At 36.5% G+C, this 12500-nt stretch overlaps 1 protein-coding gene across 1 annotated transcript in view; it reads left to right on the top strand.

Annotated features, from left to right (window-relative positions):
• The first annotated feature begins 5570 nt into the window (after positions 1-5570).
• LOC133611242 (peptidase M20 domain-containing protein 2-like) overlaps positions 5571-12500 on the top strand; it is a 16367-nt gene continuing 9437 nt past the window's right edge. Inside the window, exon 1 of the mRNA XM_061967937.2 lies at positions 5571-5983. Within this exon, the coding sequence (XP_061823921.2) occupies positions 5588-5983 (396 nt within the window). The 5' untranslated portion in view covers positions 5571-5587. The remainder of the gene's footprint in view (positions 5984-12500) is intronic.

The raw sequence follows: 12500 nt of genomic DNA, 5'->3' as shown, positions 1-12500 counted from the left end.
ATAATTTATGATGTGTTTTTTCTTTTCTCTTTTTTTCTATACCAGATATACTATTACGTTCTTTTAGATCATTTTATTTCATATATATTATCCATCCATCCATCCATTTTCTACCGCTTGTCCCTTTTTGGGGTCGCGGGGGGTGCTGGAGCCTATCTCAGCTGCATTCGGGCAGAAGGCGGTGTACACCCTGGACAAGTCGCCACCTCATCACAGGGCCAACACAGATAGACAGACAACATTCACACTCACATTCACACACTAGGGCCAATTTAGTGTTGCCAATCAACCTATCCCCAGGTGCATGTCTTTGGAGGTGGGAGGAAGCCGTAGTACCCGGAAGGAAACCCACGCAGTCACAGAGAGAACATGCAAACTCCACACAGAAAGATCCCGAGCCCGGGATTGAACTCACGACATTCGTATTGTGAGGCACTAACCCCTGCCCATATATTATTGAATGTATTTAATTTAGTTATTAATACATTTATATGCGTGGCGCAGTGGAAGAGTGGCCGTGCGCGACCCGAGGGTCCCTGGTTCAATCCCCACCTAGTACCAACCTCGTCATGTCCGTTGTGTCCTGAGCAAGACACTTCACCCTTGCTCCTGATGGGTGCTGGTAGCGCCTTGCATGGCAGCTCCCTCCATCAGTGTGTGAATGTGTGTGTGAATGGGTAAATGTGGAAGTAGTGTCAAAGCGCTTTGAGTACTTTGAAGGTAGAAAAGCGCTATACAAGTACAACCCATTTATCATTTATTTATTTATCATTTATCAATATATTTATTCATTTATTTTTTTTGTTTAATTTATACGTCGGATTTTTAAAATTGGGTTTACAATTATTTGGGTAATTTTAGCTTCAGCTTTTATTGATTTTGACCCTAAATAATTATTTTGTATTCACGCAATTTATATATTCTTATGTAAATTATTTTAATCATTTTATTTTGTTTTTTTCTATACTTAACTATGCATATTACTACAACTTATGAGTTGTTCTTTTCTTAGATTTTTTTGTTATATTTGGTATTTTTCTTGGACATTTATTTGCTATTTCATTATTTCTTAACTAATTTTCTTTATGAATATTAAGAAACTCAACCTATTTCATTTAATCCTTTATACATAATTATTGTGTATTTATGTATGTGTATTTATTGTTTTATTTGATCTTCATATATGATATTTTTTATTTGCTTTAAGTTTTAGCTTTAGTTCTTATTTATTTAGCCATTTATAGATTTATTTTGCAGTTAATGATGCATTTGTTTTCTTTGTTTTTATGCATATTACTTTATTTCATTTATTGTTTTTTTGTTGTTTATTTATTTTAATTGTATATTTTTATTTTTGTATTCATTTTATTTACATTCATTTCAGTTTATTATATACACATTTATTTTTTTTTAATTTTATTGTTTCCACTGTTCCATTTATTGTCTTAATTATTATTATTATTATTATTATTTTTTTTTACATTTTATTGTTTTAAGTTTTCTGGTGTATTAACTTAAGATATATATGTTTTATTTATTTTGTCATTTAACCTATTAAATATACATATCATTGTTCAATTACATGTTCTTTCAAAATATTTATTTTGTAATTAATTTTACCTTTTAAAACCTTTTAATGTCATTCAACTGCAAATACTTACTTATATTTTCTCCATGCCCAGTCAGTCATACTAAAGGCTGAATTTATTGAAGCAAATTCAATTTTGATTTGAATGTTGTGAAATCAAACACACTTTCCCAGGAGCTGAAACAAAAGGTTGCCCACTCCTACATGCACTTGCCTTCCAGGCCATGTCACTTAATTGATGCACAACAGAAAGTGACGGCATGGTCGGCGGTGCGTAAAACCACGCTGACAGATAGCCCACGTCAGAAGGCCGTCTCGCTGTTCAACATGTCCCCCTTCCCCTTGAGTGACAGGCGCCCCCAATTAACCTCCAAACACACACACACACACACACACACACACACACACCTGCTCTCTCCCACGCACAGTTGTGTCTTCATTCCTTTGACCTTATTATACAAGAGCAGCTCATTTGCATTTTGTAACATTAGTGGAGCCTCTGCATTCGCGCGCAAAATCACTGATCAGTGGACGCCACACAGAGAAGGTTTGGGTCCCTCTAGTGTGCTCACAGAGAGACGGTTCAGTGGGAGACAATTTGCATCTCATTCTTCTGGTTGACCGAATGAACCAGAAACCAAAATGGAGGCGCATGGCTTTGCTAATACTTGGCAACGACATCCAAACGTGAGGATTATTTTATGTTCATATAATAAATGATAATGTGCACATGTCAACTAAATTGGCTTGTATTAATTTTTTCTAAATGGTTCTGAATTGAGCTCACCTCAAATTAATGTACAGTAGTACTGTATGGTGATTTTAAAGGTTTACAACCAACAGAGGGCGCCACTCTCTGTATTTGTTGTGTTCTGTTGGTTTGGTTTGTACTTAGCTCTTGAAATGTTTTTTTCTTCATTTTTAAAATCCAATTTAATATCATTATTTATTACTGTTATTGATTTGGTAATTTGCTTGACGTTATTTGACATTAAATGTTGTGTTTTTATTTATTCATTTTGTAATTTACTTATACTCAATTTTATTTTTTTTCATGGTTGTATTTGTATTTACCTTGCATTTTACTCGTTTTTTGTTATTTTTTGAAAATGATTGGGTTTTTATTTATTATTTTTGTTGTTTTTTATGCAATAATTCGTTTTTTCAATTTCATTTTTTTATTTTATTATTTTACTGTTTAGTGCACATTTTTTAAATTAATTTTGTAATTTATATACACCGAATTTATTAAATTTATTCTATTTTGTTATTTTTTTTTACTTTTTATTTTACTTTTTTGTTGATTCTTTTTTAATCATTGTGTTTTTATTTATTGTTTTATTAATTTTGTTAGTTTTATTTGTTTAACATTTATTTTTTTGTTTTCATTTCGTTCTTTTTATTTTATTATCTTAGTGTTTGGTCTTAGCGTTACATAATATAAATGATCTGTTGCAGGGTCAAACTGTCTCCATCATAATGTTTATTAATTATACTAAATAGATAAAGTTTTGTGTTAACTTTAGTGACAAAGTGTACAATTTTTAATGTACACTTTTAAATTTATAAACATTTTTGTATTCTATAATTGTATTTTCTTTTCTTTACCTTTTTTTTTGTTTTTGTTTTGAGTTTTTATTATTGTTTATTATTACATGTATTAGTTTCTTTCATTTAATAATTTCCTATCATTATATTATTTTATAAAATGTCGCCGTCACAATGTTCTTCATTAATTATACAGTAGTGGCAAAGTGACAAAGTGCACATTTTGAACTTATTGATTCCAGGTGAGGGCGGGGTCACTGGTTTATCAAGTACCACCTCCGCTCTAAGGTTTGTTTGTTTTTCTGTGTTCAAGCATGACTACTGGCAATTTCCACTAAGTGTTACGAAGTCGTGGGGAGTTTTTTAAGGGGAGGTGTGGCATCTTGAGAAAAATCAAGAAAAAAAGTATTTGAACAGGTTAAAAGAGGATTAGTGCAACCAAATATCATACAGATTATTACTTCTAATACTAGTGAGAGAGACTAACAAATGGTTTCCACTTGTTACTATGAGGCAGAACTATGAATTGTTATTATTGGGGTTATTATAAGGCATGTTTACTTTCACTTTTAAATTCAACTCTGCATGTCTTATAAAATTAAAAAATAACAAAACACTCATGTATATTGTGCGTTCCTACACAATCCCAATGTGCTCTTTGGCAATGTTTTCATTGAGCAGTTATGGTGGAACTCTGAATTCTGCCTGGAAACAAGTGGTTACAGGAAAAATGTGAGAGTACATTTTGAAAAACTCATTACAAAGCCTCAATCTTCAAGTCTGATACCAGTATTTTTAAAGATCAGGCATTTTTACCACTGTGTTACATGGCCTTTCCTTTTAACAACACTCAGTAAACGTTTGGGAACTGAGGAGACCAATTGTTGAAGCTTTTCGGGTGGAATTCTTTCCCATTCTTGCTTAATGTATAGCTTAAGTTGTTCAACAGTCCGGGGTCTCCGTTGTGGTATTTTAGGCTTCATAATGCGCCACACATTTTCAATGGGAGACAGGTCTGGACTACAGGCAGGCGAATCTAGTAGTTTCCTACGAAGCCACGCTGTTGTAACACGTAGTTTGGCATTGTCTTGCTGAAATAAGCAGGGGCGTCTATGATAACGTTGCTTGGATGACAACAAATGTTGCTCCAAAAGCTGTATGTACTTTTTAGCATTAATGGTGCCTTCACAGATGTGTAAGTTACCCATGCCTTGGGCACTAATACACCCCCATACCATCACAGATACTGGCTTTTGAACTTTGCACCTACAACCGTCTGGATGGTTCTTTTCCTCTTTTTTCCGGAGAACACAAATCCACAGTTTCCAAAAACTATTTCAAATGTGGACTCGTCAGACCACAGAACACTTTTCCACTTTGCATCAGTCCATCTTAGATGAGCTCGGGCCCAGCCAAGCCGGCGGCGTTTCCGGGTGTTGTTGATAAATGGCTTTCGCTTTGCATAGTAGAGTTTTAACTTGCACTTACAGATGTAGCGACCAACTGTAGTTACTGACAGTGGTTTTCTGAAGTGTTCTTGAGTCCATGTGGTGATATCCTTTACACACTGATGTCGCTTTTTGATGAAGTACTGCCTGAGGGATCAATGGTCCATAATATCATCGCTTACGTGCAGTGATTTCTCCAGATTCTCTGAAACTTTTGATGATATTACGGACCGTGGATGGTGAAATCCCTAAATTCCTTACAATAGCTGGTTGAGAAATGTTGTTCTTAAACTGTTGGACAATTTGCTCACGCCTTTGTTCACAAAGTGGTGACCCTACCCACATCCTTGTTTGAGCATTCCTCAACTTCTCAGTCTTTTTTGCCACTTATGCCAGCTTTTTTGAAACACGTTGCAGGCATCAAATTCCAAATGAGCTAATATTTGCAAAAAATAACAACGTTTTCCAGTTCGAACGTTAAGTATCTTGTCTTTGCAGTCTATTTAATTGAATATAGGTTGAAAAGGATTTGCAAATCATTGTATTTTGTTTTTATTTACGATTTACACAATGTGCCAACTTCACCGATTTTGGGGTTTGTAGATGTAACACTAATAATATTTACTTTGTTATCTACAGGCTTTTTAAATGTACAAAATGTATCAAAAAAAATCATGCAAAGCATTCTTTCAGTTTTTGGTATGCAGAAGAAGTTTGCACACTCCTGACTTAGACTGTGTTTTTTTCACAATTTATAATAACAAACTTATTTATTTATGTGTGTGGTATTCAAGAATGTTGAAATGTTACATTAATGAATAATGTTTGACCCTGGAGCAGATTATTTTTCTTTCCCATGGGAAAACCTGTCGGATGCCTCCTAAGACTGTGTGAGAAAAAGAAAATAAGATAATGAGTGTGTGCTTATGTTAAAATAACAGACAATAACGACCAAACGGTTCTGACAGGTTCTGTGTTATTTCCTGCAGACATTCGTAACAACATGCAGGTCCAGCAGATGAAGAAGTGGGTCCAGTCATGCATAGACCATCACAAGGACAAGCTATCCAGTCTGAGTCGAGACATTTGGGCTCATTCCGAAATCGGCGGTCAAGAAACCTACGCCGTGGAGCGCTTCCTGCGCTTTTTCCGCTCGGACCCGGCTTGGAGCGTACAAAGTCCTTACATGATTCCCACGGCCTTCCGGGCCAGCTGGGGTCCGGTGGGAGGCAACGAGGAAGACCCGGTTCTGAATTTGGCCTTTCTGTGCGAGTACAACGCCCTGCCTGATATTGGCCACGCTTGCGGACACAACCTGATCGCTGAGGTGGGAGCTGCTGCCGCATGGGGTCTGAAAGCCGCTCTGGAGAGGCAGACAGAACTTCCGCCCCGAGTGAAGGTAAACTGTTACACATTGAAGTGTATTTCTGGTCTAGTCGTCCTCGTCTGGACAGAAGGGTGACTGACACGGCAGTGCGGCCGGATCAAGGAGACGTCAGAGATGCTTTACTGAACCAAAAGTAGCTTTATTACAAGCGAGCGCCATTAAACAGGTCTGTAGGAGGAACCTAGGTCAAAAAAATGAAGGACTCCTGACTGGAGAAGCCAAACCACTAGTCTTTTATTTTTTCTTTCTCTCTCTGGGTGTGTGCTTAAGTCAGAACAACACAACCTGACCATGTAAAGAGATGTCCCTGTGCAGTGACTGGAAAACAACTGCTTTAAGTCATAACTCAAATGTTGGCGTTGAGCTAGACAGGTAGTCTTTTCTCAAGGATGTGGTTTATTACTTTTGCATTCCGAAGTCCCAATTAGGGCCTCTTTCCAACGAGAAGTGATCCAATCCACCTGCGAATGTCAAACTAAGGGGCCCTTTCTTATTATGTGCTCAAACTGAAATACCACTATTTACTTAAACTCTTAAGGCCCAAGCTGTTTGTTTACATGCTTTTTTTAATTTCTCTTTGCTATTTGGGCTTATTGGACCCTAATTGGAATAAAAACTAAAAATCATCTTTTCTTATGATGTACTTAGTCCATAAGTACACAAACGTGTACTTCATGTGTAGTGACATGCACATTTTTATTTTTACGCTTTTTTTTTTTTAAATTCCATTGTATGTTATACTCTTCTGACACCACCAGATAGCAGTATAAGTGTCCACATAAGACCCCAATTCAGTAGTGTACACAATTTTGGAAATAAGAGCTAAAAGGTTTTGTCCACGCATGTGGCCACTAAGGCCTTTAAATGTGTAAACTTGGTGGTTTGCTTTCTCCAAGGTGAATATTAAACATTCACCATATGTAGAACATAATATGAGTTGATTAATTCACTTCAACATCATCGAGTACATTCCGCCACTTAATTTCATGTGGCCCGCCACCTTAATTTGATACGACCTGCCATGTAAGATTATGTGGCCCGCCATATAATTTTATGTGGTCCGCTTGGTCATATTTTGTGGCCCGCCACATCATTTAAAGTGGCCTGTCACATCATTTATATCGTTTGCAATGCCATTTTATGTCGTCCGCCACTTTATGTGGTTCTCCAAGTCATTTTGTATAGTCCACAACATTATTGTATGTGGGACATGTCTAAACCCAAAATCATATTTAGTGTAGTAGAAAATTACCTTGTTTTCTGTGAAGGAGCTCTTAATTCAAAACACTTGTATCTCAAATCAACGTTTCCCATTTAAATCAATTTAATCGCTGCTTCCCCCCCCCCCCAACCCCCGCCGCAGAGTTTAAACATGAAACATGCCTTTTAAAAAGAAAAAACAAACCTTCAGATATTAAATATTGTATGCAAACAATACAACAGAATGTACTTCAAACAACTACAGTAGTTGTATGAAGTAATGTAGTAATAATGTACAGCATTTACCTTGTACAAGGGACTTCTACGGTACGTCCTTTCAGATGGCAAACACATCATCTTCAGCTTCTCCATATTTCATGGATAAATGACCATCAATTAGATATTATTTTATTGTCAGCACTGTCTATCCCACTCACTCTCTTCCAATAGTTGAACAAAAAAAAATATGTCGCTCTTTAGCTCTAAGCTAATTACAGGGTGCCTTGTGACATTTGCTAAGCCGACAAAATGTTTGCTTGCAACTTATAACTTGAAGCATAACAGTTAGCCGAAAGACAGCTCATATCTCAAAACACTCTGAAGTTGAGGTAGCACAGTATTTATTGTAAAATTCATGAATAAACGTCCATTGAATTGGTGCCATTTGTGCCCTCCAAAAATGAGCCTTTTAACACATTTTTTATGCAGCAATGTGTCCTGCACATTGACTTGATTGCGTTTTAAATAAAACCCTTCAAAACATTCATTTAAACTGGATTGAACACGAAGGGGGAAAATTGTTGCCTGTCGCCGCTTTCTAAAATTTCAGGCCACATTGTTTAACTTGTTCTGCAAAAGTCTGGAAATGATGTTACTAAATGTATTTGTTGGTAGAAAATTAGCATTTACTGCTGGCAAAGTATATGCCTTTTAAACTTGAATACTGTATGATCATGAAACGAATTATATTATCATACAGTCAAAACATTTGTTTTGATAAAATGCAGTAAATACTGAAATACTTGCTTGTCAAGCAAGTTATCCATCAATTTGTCAGTAAAACAAATATATAATCAAATGAATGTATAATACTGTCACTGTTATATTAGTTGCTTAGTCATAGTTAATATTCACTGTTATTGCAGCCATAATTGCAATTTGGGCCTCAATGAAAATGAGTTTGACCATTAAAAATACTAAATACAATCCCTCAGTATTTTGTACAAATATTTATGGTCCCCTTTATCCCAACTGTACTTATTTTTGAAATAAAAACAACAACCAATTTATTTCAAATTTACACTTTTGTCATATCCATAGGTTTTTACTCAGTCCTGTTACCCTAACACATCACTCCCCTTTGAAAAATGTCAAATTAATTTACACTGTTATAATAATATCTAAGAAAAAAGGCTGGTTGGCCATGTTTTATGTGCTTATACTGTATGAGTGAGGGTTGTCATGGTAACCGTAAAGACAAGCTCCTAAGGCACCGTTAAGAAATTAACAATGCGAAGAATCTGCAAGTTATAAAAGTGCAAGAGAGTGCCATCAAGTTATGAAAAAGAAGCATGTGTCCAAAAATGTGTCCTTGCATCAAGAGCCATTGTGTTCTTTAAATGTTGCCATGGAGACTTGGGCTGTCTTCACATTACTCAACGGAATGAAAAGCGCTTTTTTATTTGTTCCTCACAAGGCATATTTGCATATTATATTTCCTGTTGCACTCACTCATAACTGATGCATGGCAACGCTACAAGGAGTTTGTTCCAGTTGCACGTTGCAAAAGGGACCCCAAAAAGATCAACTTTAAGAATAACTATTAACTTACAAATGATAGTACTGTCAGGTTAAATGTCATATATTCCGTAGTAGGAGAAATAAAGGATTTTTTATTTCTTTGTTTTTAATGGAATGAGAGAATCTAAACGTTCTGACCTCCTGTTTTAATGCTAGTGTTGTATAGAGTAAAGACAGAGAAACAGAAATAAATGTGTATTCATGCCAACTTGAATTTTGGGCGTTTAAAATGAATGCAGATCCATCTATCATCTTTATTATGATAATTAAAATGTCTTGTATTTCTTCTCATAAACTTCCATCTTAAAATGCCACATTAAAACTACACAAGGGGCTGCTATAGTAGGTCCACATTGTTTTTTTTGCTCATACAAAATAAAATAATATACAGCGTGATTGAAAAATAACCACTTATTATTACATATTTTTCTATTGTAAAAGTATTTTTTATTAAGTATTAAGTGTTTTTTTATTGTTTATTTTCATTTATTTTTAACATGTACAGGTTTTATGAAAATGAATAGGCTCCAGGTAGAATTTTACGAACAAAACCACTTTTCTTTTAAATAATATAGAAATTTATGAGAGCTGTTTTTCTATTTTATGGAGGAATGTAATCATAGAACTGTCATCCGTTGTTAATTAAATGTATTGATTTTAAATCGAGAATTGTTTTGAATCAAGAATCCATTCTGAATCGAATCGTTACTCCCAAGAATCGAACCGCATTGTGCCCTAAGAGTCACAGCCCTCAGTATTTATTGTATTTTTTGCCACATCCTCCCTCCCCCCACATTGATTTATTATTTATACATTTGGAGGCACTACAATCATGGCTAACCCCATTTCTAGGGGGATCAAGAATGTCGTAGCAAATTCTGGTGCCTATATGGAATTGAGTTTTTTTGTAAAAAATGTTTAAAAATAAATAAATAAAACGTTAATAAATAAATTACAATTATTTTAAAATAAGGACATACTTTTCATTCACCCTGTAGATTAAAAATTGTAATTGTGATTAATCGAAATTAATCCACAGCAAGCCTGCGATTATTCCGTTTAAAATGTTTAATATTTTAACAGCCCTAATCATAATGATTATTTTCTAGAATCTTATTTTAAATGGAATTGGACTGATTATGGAGATGTATTTAGATTGCTAGCACAATAATAACTATTAGGTCATTTTTATGTTAGCTGCTGAGGACCTTGGTCACAATTTGGACAGCACCCCAAAACAGGCTACTCTGTACAGGGCTGTTAAACAGATGGTTTCTAGTGCGCTAAACCTTGTCATCCTTGGGTTACTTTGAACAAGCATTTCATGTCTGCCACTGGTGCCTTTTAAATGATTATTTGCTGGGTCTAATTTTAACCAATGTGTTTGTGCTATAAATACTGATACAGTATATCAAATATGTCAAACTGGTCCATCACTTCATTTAACATGGTCCATGAATTTATTTAAAGGTGGCCCGAGATGTTATATTAAAAGTGGGCCGTGACGTCATTTAATGTGCCCTGCTACATAATTTACCGTATTTTCCGGACTATAAGGCGCACTTAAAATCCTTTTTTTTCCTCAAAACTCGACAGAGCGCCTTATAACCCAGTGCGCCTAATGTAAGGAATATGTTTGGATGAGCTTACCCACCTCGAAGCTATTTTATTTGGTACATGGTGTAATGATAAGTGTGACCAGTAGATGACTGTCTAACATAAGAGATAAATGTAGGCTGCACTATGATGGCAATATGACTCAAGTAAACAACACCATTATTTTAAATGTTCCATTGAAAATATAGAAAATTACACACGGCGCTCAAAAATCTATCAAAATGTTTTAGTATGACTTTGGTAAGCTATGAAGCCACACCGCTTGATGGATTGTACTGTGCTTCAACATCCATCCATCCATCCATCCATCCATCCATCCATCCATTTTCTACCGCTTATTCCCTTCGGGGTAGTGGGGGGGCACTGGAGCCTATCTCAGCTACAATCGGGCGGAAGGCGGGGTACACCCTGGACAAGTCGCCACCTCATCGCAGGGCCAACACAGATAGACAGACAACATTCACACTCACATTCACACATACGAGTATTATAATTTTTTTAATTTTTTATTTTTTTTTCAAGTTTATTTACAATACCATAGAACAATTACAATAGTAGTGAATATGATTTAAAGATGTTGGTAAGTGAAAGGGTCCCCCAAATAAGCTAGAAGAAGCTTTTGACAGGGGGTCCAGAGGACAGTATATACATGGAATGATGAAACATGGTGGCAAGCACAAACAAAACAAAAACAAAAAAAACGCTATATGATAAACACAAGATAATAGTACTAAAGCAAGCATACACATAGATACAATTATGATGTGTTTATAAGGTAAGACATATTATCTGGTGTTTTGTTTCGCAATATTATGCAAAAACAACTGGTACCTGCTGATCTGTATTTGGGATCTGCATACATCCTGAAAAATTGCGCGCGTCCGTCTTTGTAGTCCGTGCGGACTTCTTTTTCTCTATCTTCTTGTTAAGGGGCATTCATTCTCCACTGTTGCCATTTCTAATATAAAGTAGTGTAAAGTTTTTACTTTGTCTGACAGTAAACTCGCCATGAAAGCGCTTAAACATACCGGTGCAGTGAGTTTACATTATTCACCCAAGGAACTTTAGTTATTAGAGAGTTCCGGTAGGACAGTTTTTCACGGGACACATTTCCTGTGTTGTTGTTTCCGGATGAGGAGATGCTGCTCCGTTATTGATTTAAGTAAAGTCTGAATGTCATTAAAACAGTTAGCTCCATCTTTTGACACTTCTTCCACTCCCGTCCTTGCACGCTACACCGCTACAACAAAGCTGACGGGGAGAAGACGCTGCCAAAGGTGAGGCACGTAAATAAGACCGCCCACAAAACGGCGCATCCAGAAGCGACCGTCAGAAAGCGGCTTGAAGATGATCTGTAAAACATACCGTAATTTCCGGACTATAAGCCGCTACTTTTTCCCCTCGTTCTGGTCCCTGCGGCTTATACAACGGTGCGGCTTTTCTACGGCTTACGGTAACCAGGGGCGCGCACTACCGAGGATGCGCGAGACCGAGGCAGACATCTGGCGCCAGGTAACGAGAGCAAAACAAAGAGTAGGAGAGCGTCAGCGACAGTTTGCGCGAAGGAAGTGTTCATGCAAACACCCTCAATATGGAAAACAAACGGAGAAGTGCATATGATGCTGCTTTTAAGTTAAAGGCAATCGATCTGGCTGATGAAGAGGACGGCGTAACGGCTGACGAAGCCGGAGCCGTTGATTCCACTGACGAAGAGGAAGGTTTTGAGAGCGAGAACAAAGGAGAGAGAGTGGCTGACGACGCCATTTTGGACCTGTTCTTCTCCGACACCGACGAAGAGGATTTCGGTGGTTTTAGTACGCAGGAGGAAGACGATGACACAATGATTAAAGACTGACTTTTCATATACCGGTAGTAGGCTGGTTATTTTGATAACGTAAACAGCTGCGGGACT

The sequence above is a fragment of the Nerophis lumbriciformis genome, linkage group LG08, assembly GCF_033978685.3.
Source record: "Nerophis lumbriciformis linkage group LG08, RoL_Nlum_v2.1, whole genome shotgun sequence".
NCBI lineage: Eukaryota > Metazoa > Chordata > Actinopteri > Syngnathiformes > Syngnathidae > Nerophis > Nerophis lumbriciformis.
The sequence above is the reverse complement of the archived record's forward strand: the minus strand, read 5'-3'. Positions and strand labels throughout refer to the sequence as shown.